Source organism: Myotis yumanensis, unplaced genomic scaffold (genome assembly GCF_028538775.1).
Source record: "Myotis yumanensis isolate MYYU_CA2020_CCGP unplaced genomic scaffold, mMyoYum1.0.hap1 SCAF_4, whole genome shotgun sequence".
Classification (NCBI taxonomy): Eukaryota; Metazoa; Chordata; class Mammalia; order Chiroptera; family Vespertilionidae; genus Myotis; species Myotis yumanensis.
Genome location: NW_027223755.1, coordinates 48,659,866 through 48,681,270, shown reverse-complemented (window position 1 = coordinate 48,681,270; position 21,405 = coordinate 48,659,866). Strand labels below are relative to the sequence as shown.

The following is a 21,405-nucleotide window of genomic DNA, read 5'->3' as shown; positions in this document are numbered from 1 at the left end:
ATTTTGTAAGTTCTTTTCTCTGTAAGTCAGCTCAGAAAGGAATAGGAACTAAGATTTTTTGAGCTTCCAACTTAAGCACAATGCTTGATACTGTACATACGTTATTTTATGTAATCCTCACAGAAATTCTGAGTAGGTGTTCTTTTCATTTTACAGATGAAAAATCAAACTCAAAGAAGTGAAGTGAATTTCTCATGACTAATAAATAGCAGATTCAGCCTGCAAATCCAGGGCCCCATGTTCTTCCCTTTCTACCATGCGGCCTTCAATACAAATATAAAACAATATAATAATTTTAAGTATAGATTTATCCTTTTAGTGCTAAAATATTCATGGGGAAAGCTATCACATAATTTTATATAGCATACATCAATTTGATATTTCTAAAAACTTCACATAATTATTTTTCCTGTTTAGTTTTGTTGTACTAGACATCTACCATGTGCCCATCCGTGTCTGCTGTTCTGGGGATACAGCAGTGAGCAAAACAGAAAATGCTACAGGCCCTTGTAGAGCACTGCAGTGGAAGAGACAGACATTAAACAAATGATCACACACAAAATACACAAATTGTAAAATACAATAAGTGCTACTAAGGAAAAATAAAGAATGCTGGGTAAAACAATAAGTATTAACCAAAGTGTAGAGGAATGAGGAGACTGGGGGGCCTGGTAGTCTGTCTGCTAGTCCACAGTTCCTCTCAACACGTTTATTTAGGTGTGTGGGATGCGGGAGGGGGGGGATTCGGAGCTCAGCTGAGGTTTCTGGTTTGGGTGCCTGAGTTTATGTTGAGATGGGGAATCCAGGAAGGAGAGCAGATGCGAGGGTGAAGATAAGGAGTTTGTGCTTTGGGGTTTTGAGATTCCTAGGACACACAGACACACTTAGGACTGGAGGACATCCATTGGATGTCTAAAGACGAAGAGAAAGAGAAGGAGTAAGAATCTAGATATAAGAATTAGACACAAAGAGTTAGTAGATAAAACTGAGCTGACTTCTGCTAGATGAGTTGTATAGGAAGGTGAGGAACAAAAGTAAATACTAGTGGCCTTTGAAAACAATAAGTCAATTTAGTCACCATTATCCAGCATATATGCCTCAAGAAATTTAGTTCTGAAGAAACAAACATCCTGTAGGTTTGGGAGGTGGGTTAAACAAAATGTAAATGGTTTCTCGGCCTTTAATATACCCATTTCCCAAATGGGCCACTGAACTTTTTCTATTTAGGATTATTTTATGGAAATGATATTCTACAAAAGACCTGCTGGGAAACACTGGATTGTGTGAGGGCTTATAATTAAGAATGTTCATGGTTTGGGGTAGGCAGACTGGCATTTAATCAAAGAGAGGGCTGAAATTGGGAATCGTGAAGTAGATGTTTGCATTTGGCAGCATTGGCAGGTAGGAAGTATTGGAAGCCAGAGACAGGGAGCCATCGCGGAGGCCTGTCAGGAGAAAGGCAGTGCGGAGAGGAGGTTTGGAAGATCGGAATGAATTGAGGACGGAATGATTCCAGACAGGGAGACCATCTCAGGCAGGAAGCTGATAAGGACTCGAATGATAGAGCCGCCTGGGAAACAGACAAGAAAGTGTGAACCTGAGAAACATTTTGAGGGAAGGAATTATGGGACTTGGTAATAGATTAGATTAAAAGAAGGAAAAGGCAAGGATAACAGTACAGTATCTGGCCTGGGAGAGGAAGAAAGATACACAGAAGAATGAAACCAAACCCCTAACGGTGTGATGGCTGGAGTACTTCTCAGTTCCCTGCTGGATTTCCAGAAAACAGAACACAACACTGTCTGAAAGCACAGTCATTCACATCCCTTCACGTGTTTCCAATTAAATGGCATGAGACTAAACAATTTTAAGAATTTTTGAACATAGATGTAAAATGCTGCGTTCATCATGCCATGTCCAGTTTTCAAGTGGTCAGAAAAAAAAGTCCCAAACTTAATTATAAGGGAAGGATGTCAACCATGCTGAAATTAATTTCTTTTTAAATCTCACATTGTTCAAAGAAACCATGAGCAGTACTCTGGTCACCTTCATTAAAATTCCCTACATTAAATCTGGCATTTACAGTTTCACATTCAGCAGCCAGCTAGAAATCACACATTTTCAAATTCGGAGCAGAAATTAGTTTTAGATTTATTTGCTTCCTTTCCAAATGTGTTAGTGCCCAAGGGCTCTGACAACAGCACGCTTTGTTTTACAAAGAAAAAAAGTACTGTGTTTTTAAAAAAAGAAAAAAAGAAGAAGAAGAAGAAGCATGATTTCTTTTTTCTTTACAAAAAACCTGCCTGCTTTCATTTTCCCAGGTGACATTTACAAAGAGGAAATTCGGGCTGATGAAGAAGGCGTATGAGCTGAGCGTGCTGTGTGACTGTGAGATCGCGCTGATCATCTTCAACAGCACCAACAAGCTGTTCCAGTACGCCAGCACCGACATGGACAAGGTGCTGCTCAAGTACACGGAGTACAATGAGCCCCACGAGAGCCGGACAAACTCAGACATCGTGGAGGTGAGAGCACATGCGCGGTTGCTGAGCCCCGAACTTCGGAGGCAGAGACATGATTTGCTTGGACCTCCCCCACTTTTCTCCCCCCCCCCCCCACCTCACACAAGCACAAGAACAACCTTCCTTTTCCTATGATTTCATATTCCCACAGGTGCTCCCAGCGTTATCACCCCAATTAATACTCCACCCTTTCTTCCCCCCTCAAAATTCAAGTTAGAATGGCATGATGATAGGGACAACGTGAATCTGGTCCTTGCTAGAAATCAGGCAGTGGTATCCAATTATTGGCCTCATCCTTCGTGAGTCATCATTGTCCACTGCTAAGTCAGGTCAGCAGATTTGGAACGGTGGCCAGGGGACGGCTCACTCACATTTTGGATGACTTCTCATCATTTCTTTTAGGTATAGACTAGTTTCCCAGCATAGTAGTGGACAGGAGACAGCTGATTGATGTTTCTCTCTTGCATTGATGTTTCTTTCTCTCTCATCCCTTCCTCTCTCTCTAAAATCAATAAAAACATATTTTAATAAATAAATCTCAAACAAGTTTTAGATTTGTTAACATAAGTAACACTGCCATACAATTTTAAGTGTTCTTGCATGTAGCCTATTTTAATGCTATTGCCTCACAGTACCCTTGATAAGCAGTGACTAGTAAACCAAAAAGGAAGAGATGTAGGGAGGACCATCCTCATCTGTTTGTTTTTCTTAACTAACTATCTATTCATTGTTGCCTAGATTGTGACTGCTTTCCCAGAACTAAGAGAAAATTAACAAATGGTTCAAAAGTATGTAGTCAGGGTCAGTTTGCCAGAGTTCAAGTCATTCTTGCTTACACTGGTTCCATATTATGAAAAAATCCAGTATTAACCCTGATCAAATCAATCTGCCTCTCACTTACGTCTTCACTTTATTTGTTATAATTGTCCAAGACTATTTGCTTTTATTGTGAAATTTTGTAAAAGTATTGTTCTGATCAATTTTTTAAAATTTTTGCCTCATAAGACAAGCAAATAATTTCAGAGAAACAAAAGTGAGTGTTAACTAGGCCTAATGTGGTATGTGTTTAAAATACTTTCAGATTTGCATTACTGCAAATCGTTTTTGTTTTTCATTGACTGATGATTTTCATTGTGTGTTTGCTTCAATCTTAAAATTTAAGATCATTTATAAAACTTACGTACTGTGTATTTCAGATAGTATTTTATTCATGTGCACATTTAATGTGAAAATATATACAGAAACATGAACATGAACAGCACTAATCGGCTGTCAGATCTCATAGGTGCTTTTGTGTGTGTGTGTGTGTGTGTGTGTGTGTGTGTTGATCTGTCTGTCGGTCTATTCCTGCTCATACACATTTAACATAAGCTCCAAACACAAAACAACTCTATACTCAAAACTTCATCTCATTTCCAAAATCATTACAACAAACATTTCAGGGCAACAAAAGAATTTGATTTGGAATTTGTCATTAGACTTGAACTGCTCTAGTCCTTAACATGATATGAAATGTGGAAGAACCGTATTAAACTTGTCGAAAATGTGTCGACTTTTAAAATTTACTTTCTTAAAGGAGTTTAAAATCTGGAAAACTCATCTGCTGAGGGGTTTGCTCAGCAATATCCTATGTGACTTTAAGACAACTAAAACTTCACCCACTATGTAGACTTTCATAATCTTGGACAGATGAGTGTCTGAGCCAGACTTCTCTACAGGCCATGAGAAGAACACTGGGTGGAAAGTCAGAGAGCTTGCATTTGAACCTTTGTCTTGCACAGTCTTACTATGTGACAAGTTAGCTACTTCTCTGGCTGAAGTTTTCTCATCTAAAATATAAAGGCATTGAATTGAAAGTCCTTTATGACATAATTCTTTAAAAAGTGATGTTTTTAAAAAAGAAACAGCCCTATTATCTTACAGTTAATATATTAAAGCTCTGAATCTCTCCAAAAGACACTAAGGGGTTCCTAGGCTAAATCTGAAGATTCCATAGCTTGATTCTTTGGATGAAATAACAAGTCTAACATCTGTCCTGCTCAACTACATGAATCACACATTCTTCACCTACTTGCCTTTTCCACACTGTAGCAATAACAGAGATGATGGAGAAAGTAGAGTGGGATGCCATAAACTCAAGAATGTACGTCACCTCCACATAGAGTCTTTTTCAAAGTTCGGTTCATTGAAACCAGTATGCCTGAGATTCTTGGTGAAGAGGGGATCTGAGTAGGAATCTGCATTTATAACACGCTTTTCAACAATTCTTATACACAGTAAGTTTGAACACCTCTACAGCACTAGACATAAATTGTGTTGAAGGCCAAAGAACCTGTGATACATCAGGGACTTGAGGAATCTGCTTTTAGAATGGAGCTAATGTGAAGTGGAGAGTTAAGGTACTACTCCTGGGTAAAATTTTAAATCCTATTTATTTTAATTTAATGGAATACATTTAACTGAGTAAATTTAATGAGGAACATAATATGTTTCATGAAGGGTCATTAGTTTTATATTTCCCATTTGGACCATTACCCCTCTCCCTTAACCCTCTGAAAACAGTTTACTCACCAGAAAAAGGGATTGGCGGGGAGAGAGAAATAATACGATTCCCAGCATTTAGACTGAAATATAAATTTCTGGGCCATACCAGAGTAGTGTTGCAGGGTCACAGGAAATTGTACAGTGCGTGGGTGTTGAAAAAGATTCCTTCTTATAGCAAAAAAGCTCTGCGTAATTATCATGTCTCTGCTTGATAATTAGCACTGCCGTTACAATGGCACAAAGACTTATAAAGACTTAACAGACAGACTGAAAGGTTTTTTTATTATCGTATTATAATGCAGCTTGAATATCTGCTCAGATACAATATATAAATATGCCAGATTTCATAAATGTGTTAAATTTTTAATCCACTGGTTTAAAAAAGTTATTGTAGTAAAAGCATTTCCTTTGAAGAAAGTCCATTTTATTTAACTCTGTGACTGGATATTTACCCCAACTGCTAGTTGGTGAGGCTGTTGAAATTCAACAGGGATTCTGATGGTATTAAGGAACTGCCCGCTTCATGTCTTCCAGCTGCCTAGCCCCACTCCTGGTTCTCTTACCTGCCTTCCCACCCTCCCAGCTGAGGTTGGGCTTGATGCCTGGAAGAAGGTGTGGTGCTGAGCACTCCAGGATGACCTGAAGAGTGCAGACCCACAGGACATGCTTCCAGGCCATTCCTTCACTTAGCAACAATTTAGCAAACACCAGCAAAAGATAGGCATTCTTGTTAAGGATATAAAACATATGTAAAAATCAGCTTAGGAACAAGTAGAGGGCAAAGGAGCAATAACCTCATTCAAATAGAACAAGCTACTGAAAGGAAGGCATAAGCAAAACAATTTATCAAAACTTTTATTCAGACAGGTCTGTGATCACCAGATCATTCCAGGTCATCCTTGGAGTCCCAGAAGTCCCAGAGAGGGACACATCCAGCACATGTTTTCAACCCACCTCTCAGGGGCTCAGTGATTGTGAGCTGCTTATCTAGTCTGGCCAGTAGTCGAGTGACAAAGTGTGGAAGGCAAGTAAATCATGAGGTCCTCTGCTACTCTCAGGAAATCAAAAAGGCAGATGTAACTCTGGTAGAAGGAACCTTTGATTCACAACTATCTCAGTAGAGAATTACTAGCTTTAAAAAAAAAAATCCTCACCCTAAGAAGATATGCTTTTATTGATTTAGGGAGGAAGAGAGAGACAGACAGACAGACAGACAGACATTGATGTGGGAGAGAAACATCTATCAACTGCCTCCCATTCTCGTCCCGACCAGGATCAAACCCAAAACACAACAGTGCTCCAACTAATTGAGCCCCTGGCCAGGGCATGGTGCGCTTTTTTGTTTTGGGGGGGGTTTTAATGCAAGAATATTCAAGAAGAGTGTAGAGTGTAAAGTGTGGAGGAGAGATTAAGAGATGATATTTACATGAAACTTTATTTTCTGTCACCTGAATCCTCTTTGAACTTAAATAATCCTATTTACATGAAAACAGTTGTTCCAGCAAAAAAATTTCTTACATAGTAATAATTAAGGCCTGAATTGGAATGGCAAGGCCTTAAAATAGCTTATAAACTTCATTGTTTCACAATGCTACTGGAGGTTATCAGTAAGCTAACTACCTAGTTTGATTTTTATTGAAAAGCAAATGCAGCAAATTGTGGAATTGGATTTTTTTTTTTAACAAACTCTATATTACAAAATTTGGGAGTAAGTGTAAAATATGACAATGTATCTGTTTAACTTGAGTTTTCATGTATAAAATTATGTTTATGCATGCTTTGTGGATGGATATAACACGCTTTTCTTAAAGAAAAGGCACGTTGGCTTATTTGATCATTTGTTGAATTTTCATTCTTTCACGAATTCACTCACTGAACAAAAGTGGCTGAATTCCTACCACGTGCTCTGTGCCATGGAATGCCTGGAGATGGAGACATAAACACTAAACACAGCCCTTCAAGGACTCTTGGTCCTTAAGATTGCTCACAAGGCCACGCAGGGTCTGGCCCCCGTGTTTCTCTTCCCCACCAGCCTCACCTTTTGCTGTTCCCCTGCAGACAACGCCTCCCCTGACCCCCATCCCATACTTAAGCCACCTAAACATGTTTATATCCCTCTACTTCTCTAAACCCTGTTTGTTTTGTCTTCAACATTCCTTTCTAGGCCTTTCTTGGCTGTTCTTTATCACCCGGTCAAGTCAGATCCCAGTGTATACTTTTAGATAGCTGCCCTTGAACTACCCTCCAACTTGTGTAGATCCTTTTCCTACATTGCAGCCATAATCTGTTCTATTTTCCCCATCAAACACTCACGAGGCTGTTACCCAATTGCCTAATTCATACTAGATTTTAAACTCCTCGAAGGCAGGGCTTAATGTGAGGTCTAGAAAGTGTAGGCCCTCAGAATATAATTGGAGACTAAATAAACAGGGGGAGACAGATAACAGGATCCATCCAAATGATGATCATATGGCACAGTGTCACTCATCTAAAACATGAAAAATGTTTTATAGCGCCAATGAAACAGTTCACTAAAATTTGATAAATTTTATGCCAGCACTATCAAAAAACTAAAATAATCTAGATCTGTGCTATCTGATATAGAGGTCACTAACCACGTGTGGCTATTCACATTTAAATGAATTAAAAGGAGATAAAACACCTAATTCAGTTTCTCAGTTGCACCAGCCACATTTCAAGTGCTCAATAGCCGCATGTGGCTGGTGACTAACGAATGGGACCGGATGTAGAGTGCATGGATAGTCGCAGAAAGTTCTGTGGGACAGCACTGGTCTTGATTGAAATGTGAAAAGGGAGGCATTTAAAGTAAGTGTGTTCTCCAGTTAACAGCAAGATTAATTCTTCAATTTAAAATTTGAAGAGTGCATTTCACAGATGAAGAACTGTGCAGAATCCAGAGCATAAACGTTCCCTTTGATAGACACCAATTTGGAACTAAACACTCACTGTAAAACTAAGAGCACCTTTTACCCCTAAACCAATAACCACAGAGTCAATCAGTAAACTTACTGCCTGGTCAGAGAACCCTTGCAAGTCATCCAGGCTGACAAGGAGCGCTAACCACGTACGCTAGGTAGTGCGTGCTGGTTTTTTTAAATGAAGCTTGGGAACGGAAAGATGGTAGGCCTTTCATGTTACTATTTTAAATTCACTTGAAGAGATGTGGGCCAGACTTAATTTTATAATTAGTAAATTGATTTTTTTTTTTTTCAAAAAAAAAGCAACTTTTTCTTTATAAAGGAACTTAGAAAAATAATATCTCGAGAAACCCTTAAAATCCTTCTTTGGTTACTATGCAATATAATTAAAATAGTTCTTATTGTGAGTAGCTAAGTAATGCTCCCCTACCCTCTAATAAAGAAAGTATACAATTGTTTTTCAATAGATAGTATTGAAAAATGAAAAAAGGATTAGTATATTCCATAAAGATTTAAATCTTCAGTGTGGAGACTACCCAGAAAATAGGGGGAAAAGTGATTTTGTAAGAAAAGGTTTTGTATATTTTTTCTAAATTATAATGCTCATTTTTGTTTACATATATTTATAAGCCTTTTACTAATAACTATAAATCATATTTATATTTCATCCCCTAAGTTTAAAAGAAATGGGTCTAAAAATGTATTCATATTTCTCATAACTACCACAATGGTTTTTTTATATATCAAATTTTTATATATCCAATTGGAAGATCCATTTTTTAAATAATGATTTTGCTTAATTTGCATATACTTTGTAAACATGAAAAGCTGCTTCACATCTCATTTATTTTTTTTAAATCATTGTTGAACAAATACAGTGCATGTTAGATTTCTTAAGTTATATGTACAAAGCAGTAAAACTGAATGTTCTCTCATCTCTGTTATTGCACAACTATAACGGTTTATAGGCATTAGTATCAACACAGAGTCAGCAGAAAATTATTTAATAAAGTAGGAGCAGAAAAGACAATAGGTTTTAAAATACAGCTTTTTTGTCAGTAATGTAACTTCCTTATAATTATTAATCATCACCCTTTTATCATCATTATTATTTTCACAAACTTTCTTAACTGGAGCAAGCCAAAGTCCTCGTGTTCTTTTCCCCCTCAATATCTGAAAGTGAAAGGGGGAGAATATGTATCCTGGATCATAATCATCCGTTTGTAACGATATTTCCAGACTCCACGGCATGTGGAACTTGATGTTGGGCAGCATGTTTGAATCAAAGGTTGCATTCTAGCCATTGTCAGCACCTAAGTAACAGTTACATTGTTGGACTTTAAAAGGTACAAATAAGATATCAAGGAGTAGGACACCCTAACTTCCTCAGGAATTACTGAATATATCTATGTGAACCATTCCAAAGTGAAGTCTCAGGAATATTCCGAAGTCCTGCCTAGACTTGGAATTAAAGACGATGAGTCTTTTAATCAAAGGATGTTTATTATTTCAGTTATCTCGCGGCAGTTTTTAAACATTATTATTATAAATCTATTTCCCTTCTCTGAAGGACATGTTGATGTTTTACTTATCTCTATTAACTCCAACTGCCAGCTCAATGTATAAAACATTGTAGAAATTCAATAAATATTTTCTATAACATACATATACACATATATGTGTATGTAGACTTATATGTGTACTGATACATATACATACATATGTAAAGAAACAACTCACTAATGATCGTTATTGAAATTTACCATATTTTCTTTGTTGAAGTCAGATATGTTCTAATATTAATAAAAGTGAGAATATTTCAAGGGAACCAGAGATGAATCAAGGTTGTTGCTGTGTAAGAAAAGAAAAGAAAAACAATATTCACAGGAGACTACATAGAAATATTGCTTGTAGTCCTAGTGGAAAGTAAAAGACTTTTGAACCAGCATGCGTTGGTTGATTCCTGGGGGGGAGAAGCAACTTGTTAGTCCTTTGGCCAGGATCTGACAGGAGTGGTCCATGCGTCTCAGATGAACGCCTCTGGCCCAGTCTGAGCCCCTGGGGTCTCTGGCTGAAAGGCTGGTTCTGACCAGTGGATCCGGGCAGAGCCCCTAAGTCTGTTTCTGACCGGCTCCCAGGTGATGCTGAAGATGCTCGTCTGTGAACCAAAATTGAGTCGCAGGGATCTGGACTGCCCTTCCCACACATCTGTTTTCTCCAGCATGGAGTTCCAAAGTACAGTTTTGAACATTTCTTTTTTTGTTGTTTTACTGAGGGTTAGAATCATACCATCAAATAGATTTAAAAAACAACTGGCCTTTGATGAAACTAGTTCGCGAAAGCAGGTGTGTGAGGTTTGGGGAAGTACACTATAAAAAGCCTGCCATTGCTCCATGAGGTGAGACACTCTGTCATGAGCACCACGTCGCCTGGTCCCCTCTCTGTGAGTGCCCATCAGTTGGTAGCGGCTGCATGGAGCACCTGTTGAAGACTCGGAGACCAGACTCGGAGGGCAAGTGGTAGGCGATTGGTTAGGAGAGTGTGCCAGGGCTGCGGCAGCTATGTTTTCCTCGCTATCCTCAGTCGAAGTATTTCATGGGACATTCTGGGAAAAGACTTCAGACTCCGTCATTAACGGGACTGTAATTAGGCAAATGCTGCATATGTATACAACAGATTGGGTGGATAGATTATATTATTGGAAATATATCTCATTTTCCTGAGAGCTATTTGGCATATTATCCAGTCATGTCTCAACAGCATTTAGTGTAGTCTTTGTTACCCTGAAATTTAGCATCTGATGGAAGTTCTGAATAAAGGGGGGAAAAAAATCCCTGTCAATTATTTCTAAAGGTCATAGAGTTAATGACTAGCTGGGAGGTTAATTAGAATCTGAAAGCCTCTTAATATCAATTAAATCTCTTATCTTTATGTTTTAGTAAATAAACTCAGTAACTACTTAGAGTTACTGTTTTAGGGTAAGAAATACGGTAAACAGTAAACTGTACAATGGGTACTTGGGCTTTTATCTGACATCTAAGAAAACACGGTTACAAAAAAAACTGATAGATGAGTTAATAATAGTAATCTTATTTCAGGATTTCTGAACTAGATACTTTATTTTTCAAAATAGTATGCAAATTACTCCTTAGTCATAAACAAGGGCCACCACTAGGACCTTGAGAAAATCATTTCAGAGAGAAAAACTAAGGTCAGCGTTACCCTGAGAATGAGCTTCTAATCTGAAGTCCGCTCCCGTTTCGGTGCCTTTTTAGTTTCAAGGTTACTGTGCACACTGAAAATAAGTGATACATTGGATGCCTGTGGCCTGAAAATTACAAACCCAGTCTCTATGTCATGTGCACTCTCTTTGGATAATATAACCAACTTTCAGATGAAATGATACAGATCTGTTCTGATAAGTACAGTAGCCAATAACTCCATGATGTAGCTATTAAAAATGGGAATTAATTGAAATTAAACAAAATTAAAAGTTCCATTCCTTGGTCTCACTGGCCACATTTCAAGTGCTCAATTGGTCAGGACAGGTATAGGAATGTTCTTGACCCCAGAAACCTTCTATGGGGCAGCATCTAACATAAGGGGGAAAAGTGGTGAATCTAGTGCTCTTGCTCACTGCGGAGACGAGCATGATGGATACAACCTAAAAGGCACATAAACCGGAGAGGATGCTTGCAGCCATGTCACCCTTTGTTCCTCTCGCAGGCATCTATTGCAGGCCCACTGTGTGTCAGGCCAGGAAAGCTGCCACTCAGTCAGTGTTTACTCCCAGGAACAGGCTATTAATTAAATATGATTTTGTGGAGCGAGATGAGAAGATGGAGAGAACCCTGAAGGTGGAATTACCCTGAGGAAGAAGGAAAAACGGAGGCAGGGGCAGGCAAGAAGAGGCATAGGGAAGCAGAGACAACTTGATCATTTCTGGACTTTCCCAAGGAGAGGAAAAGAGCATGCACGCACAGATTTCTTGTGACTTGTCCTAAGTAGGCATGCGAGGAATGTTATCTTCATCTAGGTCTCAGGACTAGGTTCTCCTGACGTGCGGGCTTCTGAATTAAGTTCATGTGGGGGAAAAGCCACAGAATGATTTTGCTGAAGGATGTTGTTGAAGCATTCATTGTCGTGAGAGTCCACCTTGTGGATTTTATGCTGAGGAAATAGAACCTTAAAAGCCCCACAAATTTGGAGAGAAATTAAATTCTAGTTATAGCAACACCACACACCAGTTCTCTACCCTGAGGCAAGTTATTTAACCTTCCTGGGCCTCAGGTTCCTCCTCTGAGTTAGTATTGTCACCCCTGACCCTGTCTTCCTCACAGGGTTGTTGTGATTATGACAGGCTATAAAAGATGCCAGAACCCACTGTAAACTGTTAAGTTGTATAAGGTGCTTTTACTTTCAACATTAAGGGAAAAGTTCAGGCAATAAAAGCTCCAAAAGAGAGAGGAGCAGCAATTTCTTAATTTGGGAGTAATCATATAAACATTTTGTATTCATAAGTATTTGTTTAATACATAAATATAGTGTTCTGATACAAATAACTATTACATGCTATGTACATAAGATGATCTAAAGGCCATTGGGTTGATTTTCTTTTCCATAAGCATTTATGTATGCGAGGCATTGTGCTGAGCGCATGGGAAATGCCACAGCGGTTACGGCATGTCCACTGTCCTCCAGGGCCAATGGTCCAGGGTGGACAAAACACACACAGGATTTGTTCTGTCATTCAGCAGAAATTGATGAACACAGTGACCATGTGCCAAACATTGTGCTAGTTCCTGGTGATGCATCTGTGACTATTCAACCCACCAGTCTGAACCACAGTGAGACAGAGTATAGTGGGATAAAGGGGGTGAAAGTAAATATGGCTCCGAGTACCTGAAAACATCTCATTGTGGATTATATTTGGAAGCATAACTTTGAATGATTGGTAGAGTAAGTTGATAGCTAAGCCAATCTGCAAGTCATTTGTTCCATTGAAAGTAAAAGTGAGACTAATAAAAGTAATGATATATGGACATATCAATGCATATATATGTACACATGCATATAAATGTATGTGTAAACATTTATGTGTAATATATATGCAGCAGCCTTTATTTTGATTTCCCGTTGGCATTGAGTTTTTAATATATGGTTCTGTAAACGTGATTATAATTTTTAGAGAAATCTATAGAATACAAATGTTAGAAAAATGCAGTGAATATAATTGCCTTTGGGTTTGATAAAAGGTTCTCTCTTTCTGAGAATGGAAACCTTAACGTTACATCCCACATCCTCGGCTTAACTTTACAGAAGAGGTTTCTGCTCCCCCTTCCCCGAAATCCTAAAACATGATACATCTGGCTGAGAGGCTGGAAAATTGTTACATGGCTGTGTAACAGTCTTATAACCTAATCATTGTACAACTTTTCTCCCAGTTTAATCATGGGAGAATGTTCTTTGTTTTTGTAGTCACTGTTTCACATAGTAACAGCTTGTTGCATTTTGGTCTGGTTGCCAGAGGGTAGGTTTATTTTTAAAACCCTGAACTCTGAATTTTTCTTTATTTTTCCAAGATTGAAAGCAGCTGAAATGCCTGGAGTTACAGGTTGAAGGCTGCTTTACAATATGTGAAGGGACGCTTCCTTCCCTCCTCGTGTGTGTGTGTGTGTGTGTGTGTGTGTGTGTGTGTGTTTAAATTTTTTCCTAACAAATGTCTTCTAACTGGTAGTTGTCTAAAAATAGAAAACTGCCTAACTAAAAATAGCCTGGCTCTCAGTCGTGCCAAGGAAAATGGAGAGGAATAGGCGTGGAATAGAAGGCTGAGTAATCCAGTTCTATTCATTCAGAGAAACCTTTGAGAATGCGGGCGATGATAAAGTGCCCTCAAAAAACCACAGGCCTGACTCTCTCTTCAGACTTCTAGGTGCCAATAAACATTTTTGCCCCAGGATACATTTTTTTTTTCTCATAGGTTGTAAACATTTTCTGAAAGACAGGGCTTTGTTTCACAGAAGCTGACAAACTGCCATAACTAACTTTCCTAAGGTCTTAAAAATTCATAATTGTAAGATATATTTTAAAAGAGTATCTTAAATGAAAAGTTTTGTAAAATAATGTACATCGTGTAATAATTAAGAGGAAACTTATAATAAGAACTGCTTGCCATTAAACTCAAAACTTTCAAGAGTTTTTGCAGAAAGAAAATGATTCCTGTGAGTCACTGCAGCTAAAGAGAGCAGCTGACTGACTTTAGTTTATTTAGCTCCCTTGGAAATAAAATTCTCTTGCTGAGAATATATTCCCTAGACATACCAATATTTAGTCTCTTCCTTATGCTTACAATTTTCATGCAACCAGATTTTCACCTTTAACTTGTTATATGGAGTCAGAACTACTTTGAAGAATTACATTTCGAGAGTAGGATGGTTTTTGGTTTAAGGAAATTGAATTCTGAGTAAGCCATAAAAAACAAAAACATAGGCTGGTTTTGCAATGGTAGCGCTTGCTTCTCCCCACCCCCCACCCCCCATTTTGTTTTGCTTAAGTAATCTGAATAACCAGGTCAAACAGAGCAACAGGGTGTGGAAATGTCAGCACAGTTCATGGGGTTATACGGGTTGGAGCATTGTTATGTTCAGTTCCTGTAATGCTGCTGGTGATAAGACTCTTGAGACAAAGGAGGATAATTGATGGAAAGAGACTTAAATCATTGCTAGAAGAATCAAGGTCCTTGTATCTGTGTACATCGCCTCTTCTGGTCTCCTTCCGCCTTGTAAAGCGTTTTGTCGTCTTGCATGGGGGCCCCCTACTGCTCTTTGTAATGGATGCAGACCACAAGTGATTCCTTCATGTGGCATACAGGGTGTAATTGTGCCTGTGTGGTGTATTAGTAATTACCAAGCTGAATTCCCATATTGTATCTTTACTGCAGGCATGGAAAAATAGGACATACAGCCCTGCATGGCCATTTTCAACCTAGATAGTGAGCCACTGAGAGCGACAGTCCAGGGACAAAGCCTTTTATATGCACACATTTTGAACAGAATTTTCACTGTTCAGTCATTTATTCGGGATAAATTCAGTCTGGAATATAATTATCTTTGATGTATTCATTTCTAACTCTTCGGCAAAACTTTTGTAACATGGAAAATATTTGCTATTTTTAATTGCTCAAAATATTTTAATATTGCTAGATATATAGTATATGAGAGCTGAAATAACTATGATTGACTTATATGAAGAGAATAGTGCACGGATTACTACATAAACCGATTATAAACATTCATAAACATTAACTGCTATCATTGTTTTAGTGGCATTTTTACCTTAGATGGTGATATTTTTATCTATAAATTATTGATCTTGGCTCAAGCATTGTTAAACTTCAGAAAAAGCTGACAACAGATTTTTGTTACAGTAAACAGATATAAATTAATAATTAATTTCTTTGCTATAAAATTTACATCCATCCTTTATGTATTATGTAGCTGATATTGATTTGACTACCTCCTAATCATTAGGGATTTTAAATGTCTACAGTATTATTTATCTGTAATTGAAGCCAAAATAATGCAACTTGGTTGGTTTAAACCAGAGAAGGTGTTTAGTTTATGCATCAAAAGTTTATAATGACATTTAAGAACTATTAAATACAGGGTGGGGCAAAAGTAAGCTTATAGTTGTTCATATGGAATATAACACAGAAATGAATAAATAATGATGCAAGAATAAACTCTGTTTCATGAGCTCTCAATGTAAGCCTACTTTTGCCCCACCCTGTATGATAGCAAATCAACTGTAAGCCTATTTTTGCCCCATCCTATGTGATAGCAAAAAAAGTTGATATGGCCATTTCTTTGTAGATAATGAATGACATTAGACTTATTTTGTGCATTAATTAAATCACACTAGATTTTAATTTCATTTTTTACCTTCAAATTTTAAAGTGGCCTTCCACTATGTACACTTCAGAAATTCACTTCCACTTTTGTCTGTAGATATTCTTAGTCAAACAATAATGATTAGATTCCAAGGATGTACCGAACTTTATCGTGATGCTAGGAGCGATATCCGTTTGGGAGAAATGGTCCGTGCCCTCACAAAACTCACAGTGTAGGAAAGGCAGAAAACACACAAGTGCATCAACTGGATGAAACAAGGGGCACTGGAGATATTTGCAGGGACAGCACAGACGTGGTGTTTGGGAGCATCCGTTCTGCAGCTAGAATGCCTGAGTTCAGGTCCCATCTCCACCACTTACTAGTTGTGCGTCCCCAGGCAAGTAACGGAGGTTCTCTGAGTCTTCCTGGTTTGTAAATGGGAGTTAATGATCCTACCTCATACAGCGTTATTATGAGAAGTAAATGAGTGAACATCTGTAAAATGCTTGGAACGGAGTCTGTCGCATAGTAAAGTTTATGGTGATGGATGGTGACGACCGTGATGATAACACCTTGTAATCAAGTAATAACTGCTGGGAACTCGCCTATTTAAAAGCCAGGAGAGGTAGTCACTTCTAGGCTCAACCAGGTTTGAAAGATGGATGTAAATTGAAGAAGAGGAGATGAACCAACCTTTCAAAGGGCCAATGATGCAGAGAGCCACAAGGAGAAATGAGTAAGGGCATGAAAAATTTGAGCTTGGTGTGGATAAAATGTTCAAATACGGGAGGAGCTGTAAGGAAGATGGCAAGGTGAGAGGGGAAGAGGACTCAGGTAAATCAAATGCTCTCATCGTTTGGTGTGGAATTAAATGCAATGGAGGAGCTGTTGGAAAGATACTGTCTGGTCTCAAGCACTAAAAGAGCATAGTGACAACCAATTCTTGAGGAAGATTCTACTGGAAAATGTAACTCTCTCTAGACAGAACAATTTATTTGTAAAAAGAGGAATGCCAAAAGATTTTAATTTTTATAAGTAACATACGTAGGTGTGTATGCTGAAAAAAAGCCTGAAAACTTTCATTATACTTACACATTTAAGCCATTTATAACCATTTATGACTATAATATAAAAAAGGTTGTTTTTGAAATATGCATATAATTTCAATTTGCATTGAAAGGAGACACGTGCATTTCTCTAAGGACTATTTGTCATGCATAGTGTTAAAGGAGCAAAGGACAGAGCCCTCAGGAGGTGTATTTAACCTAGATAAGCTTCTCTAGATTAAATTGGAGAAGAAATCAAAATCTATAAATTTAGAAGTTTCTAATGAAGCATGTGCACTTTCAATGACCACATGCACAGGTCAGGGTTCTGGATACAACACTGCCAAATATAAAAACTGCCTGTACACATTCACATCCATAATCTAAAAGCCCCGTCTTTAATTGTAAGACGGTGTGATGTAAGAGTTTAGAGCTTAGATGTAGGAATTTCACAAGTTTTACACAAACCTGGTTTCTACCACTTTCCTAAATTCTGTGCTCTTTGGCAAGTTTCTAAACCACCAAATTTCAGCTTCCTCAGCTGTCAAATAGGGGTAATAAATCTCACTTTGGATCTTTTTGTAAGAATTAATTTACATAATGTATGCATACATCCATTAGCATATTTTGGGCACATGATCTCATAAATGTGTTATTTTCTTTCCTGCTACTCCTTCCTGAATGGATAAATTTTGGCGAAATTTTAACTTTTTTATTCTTTCATACACAGACATACACACCCCTTAGACATTGAAATCTTCAGTATATGTTGTGATTACATTCAAACAAGATGTCACATTTTGTAAACTGTTATATGTAATACACATATAACTATTTCTTGTGAAATAAAGTTATCAAATTCTTTGGAGATACAATCTTCACTATAGATATATTAAACCTAAGAAAGCATAGAGAAAGGAGTCACAAAATAACTCTATTAAGTGAAGTTAAACAGAATTTAAAAAAAAAAAAAAGGTGGAACTTTGGCAGATAGAGTGGCCTGCCCACGTTCTGTTGGTGAACCCTGGTAGATAGAGTTAGGGTAGAATTTATTCCCTGGTGTTCCCTTTGAACCACTGTGGATCCAGGGAAGAGCACACTTAGACAATTTGTGAAAGGAGAGTTTAGGGAAAGGGAGGCAGGGAGGAGGGGGAGGTTGATTGACATTTTAAGGCAATGAAAGTAATTAGCAAAACTAAGACAAGAGTGTCTTTATACTGCCAGTTTCTTTCCTGATGCAGGTAGTAATAATAATAATAATAATAATAATAATAATAAATTTCATGAAAATACTAGCCAGCCAACAGTGCTTAGTGTGGTGATATTGTTAACAATAAAATACATCTACCTGCCACTGCTGCTAGTGTGTATCTCTGCCTTGGCTCCCTCCGCATTTTGATGGCAGTAACGATACATGCTCTTGGAAGTGAGCCAAGCACGCTCTAACACACTCTAACGTATTACACATTTGGCTTAGTGCCAAGCGAACAGGTGTTTTAAATATTCCCGTCGCATACCCACAATGTATACTGCTACTGGGGAAAGGATGTCGTTTCTGAACTCCTGATGTCTGTTTGACACTCTGTGCTGAACCACACCTCTTTTGCACTCTGAAGATTTAGCAAAGAGGGACTGTGATTTGAGAAAAGACAACCATCAGTGTCCTACTTTTACTGGAAGGAAGTGCAACCAATTTATAGTTCTGAACTCTGCACCTGATATCTGGCTACTGAGATCAAAGTACTTGCTGATCAATATTAGAAGGCATAAGGAAACCCTTTCAACAATTGAGTTCCTGCAGATATAAGAGATTTATATTAGAGAAAAAAGTAATAGATACTATGATAGCAAGTTTTTTGTTATATTATTATAATTAGGGGAAGAAGTCTGTTTTCCATTAGAAACCATCATTCAGTTTGCAGACATAGTACAATAAAACAACCTAACGTTTCTGGTGTCTAAATTACAAAATTGAAATATTTCCTTCTGGAGGGGAAAAAAAAGATAAAAATCGCTATACAGAAATACATCTACCCGGAAACAATTCTAAAGATTCTTTCAAATTCTTAACTTCATGAGCTCACCCCTACACCATAGAGACACATACACATGCAGTTAATGTTATACTGTCAGTTTCCAGGAGATGAACTCGGATATATACCTGCCATCTCCCTGTGCAGAAGTTCCTGTGTCCGATCAAGTACACTTCCATTGATTTCTACCTGCCTCTTTGGCTTCAGCATTAAAGCAAAGTAATAAAGGGGGGAGGGGGGAGGGGAGGTTTCTAACTTCTCCCAGCCACCTGCTTTAACTCCATCCTTCATCTTCCTATAGACCGGATTCCTCTGACCATTAGTCAATAGTGTGCATTACCTCATGGAAACAGACTCTGAATCATGTTTGGCTTCCTCTTTTAATGCTACTGTTTCCCCTCACCTTTTAACCATGGTCTTTAAAAAGAGTGGGATTCTAGTCAGAATGCTGTTGATGGCTCTTTGAGGCATTTGAAAACTATTAGGTGGTTACTATGTGGTTAATATTATTTATTCAACAGAAAACTGACTTTAAACCTGTGTAAAAAGCCAAGTATCATAATTGTAAACTTCTCTGAAATGTTACGCAACTTTGTTTAATTTCAGTTTTTCAAATAATCCAGTTTCCCATCTGAGAGACTGGTGTTCTGGCCTGGTTGGGGAAACCTCCAGAGAAAATAGGGCCGCTCAGCCCTGCGGAAGCCGAGTCGGCGACTGTGGGTGGCATTTTGCTGCTGAGTCAGGTCTGTGCCAGGCCTTCCCCAAGCTTTTACTAACAGTGCGGATTTTGGTGCAGAATCCCAAGGTTTGCGGTTCTTGAAGCTCTCCTGCAGTTTCCCCCTTTTCCTTGGAACTTTGAGAAATTTTCACCTGAGGAGATCACATTTGCTATATCTTTCTCCTAACTGTTGAAAAAAATGGGGGACTTTTATAGTGTTTTGTGTTTGTTTTTTACTTTTCCTCTCATCCAGGCTATAAAATAACAAGGTGTTATTGGTATTATTCTAAAAACAAAAGAAAGGGAGGAGCTTGTGTATCCATGATTTAAAAGAATTTTTAACGTGCAGACAAGATTTCTCCATGATTCCATTGCTTTGCCCAGAAACAGAAGTTTCTCCATAGAAGCATACATTTCTCTCTTTCCCCCAACTTACCCCCTGTTCCCCAACAAAAAATATAATCTTATAGTTACCAGCCTTGGCATCCCTTATCTACTCAAGCAAATTGAAGGACTGAGCAGTTAGCTTCTGAATCTAAAGAATATAGGCACTGAAATACATAAAGCAAAGTTTTTTTCCTTTGTAACAGAGACTTATTCTTGCTAGTACTATTTTAATAATTGCAACAAACCTACGCGTTGTTTACCTAGATAGATACAGACTAAATGCTATTGCAAAGAATGCCTTTCCTAGTCTTAAAAATGTAGGAGTCAAAAAAATTAAGCAACCTTGCTTTGTCTTAGGTTTTCAACACCCTATGCTTCCCGGAACTAGGTAGCCACAACCTAAATGTTATTGAATGGGCCTCCCCTTCTATTCAGTAGATATTATAATAAAACAATAGGAAAAAAAACATTGTAGTTAAGATTGTTCATCAGAAAATGAATTCTATTGCAAATATATCCCTTTGTGGGAGGAAAAATAAGATTTTTCAAACATTTCACCAATGTTAGCTGTGAATAAGTGTCCACAGAAAGCATTGGCATAATTTAGGGGATTTTCTAATTGGAGGAAACTGCAGAGGCAGAATAGTGAGATAGCTCAGCAAGGAGAATCTGGAGCTTGTACATGAGTTCATTCACTTGGTTCTACCACTCACTACCTTTGTGGACTTTAGTCACTGCCTGCACCACCGGCACCTCTTTTTCTTCACCTGTAGAATGGCAATCATAGTGGCAGAGTGATTATACGAACTTAAAATAAAACTCCATACAGAGCTGCCGGCTCCGTCCCTGGCACATAGTAAATGCTCAATAAATGGTAGGTGTTATTGCTGAGGCACAGATTCAATTAAGGAGAAAATTAATATTTTGATAGTGTGTGGAGGCTGGTTTAATTTCCTCTTCATGCCACAAAGAGGAAATGTTGTTTTTATAACTACCTAATGAGTAATATGGAAGAAATTATTGTGCAAATGAAAAAAATCTAAGTTCACCACTGTACTAACATAATCACCGAGAATTCATAAGTTATGGAAATTGAAATACCAAACTTAAAAAATCAGGTTGCAATGCATTTCCAATGACGATGCCAGAAATTATTAAAATCGTCATGACCACAAAAACAGGCAGCTAATGCCACAGCAGCCCGGAGCCCAAGGCCACAGACACTCCCCAGGGAAGGCCGTCTGGGGCCAGAGGACAGAGCAGGCTGTAGGGCCGGCAGTCACCACTGGCCTCACCCAGTCAGTGGGTGCTGAGCCACTTGCTGGGA

The 21,405-nt window shown here is 38.2% G+C and overlaps 1 protein-coding gene across 12 annotated transcripts in view; it reads left to right on the top strand.

Moving 5' to 3' along the window:
• Window positions 1-21,405, top strand: part of MEF2C (myocyte enhancer factor 2C) — a 157,870-nt gene that overhangs the window by 84,579 nt on the left and 51,886 nt on the right. For all 12 annotated transcript variants that reach the window (XM_070412315.1, XM_070412311.1, XM_070412310.1 and 9 more), the window contains one exon: window positions 2,322-2,525. In XM_070412315.1, the coding sequence (XP_070268416.1) occupies window positions 2,322-2,525 (204 nt within the window). The remainder of the gene's footprint in view (window positions 1-2,321; window positions 2,526-21,405) is intronic.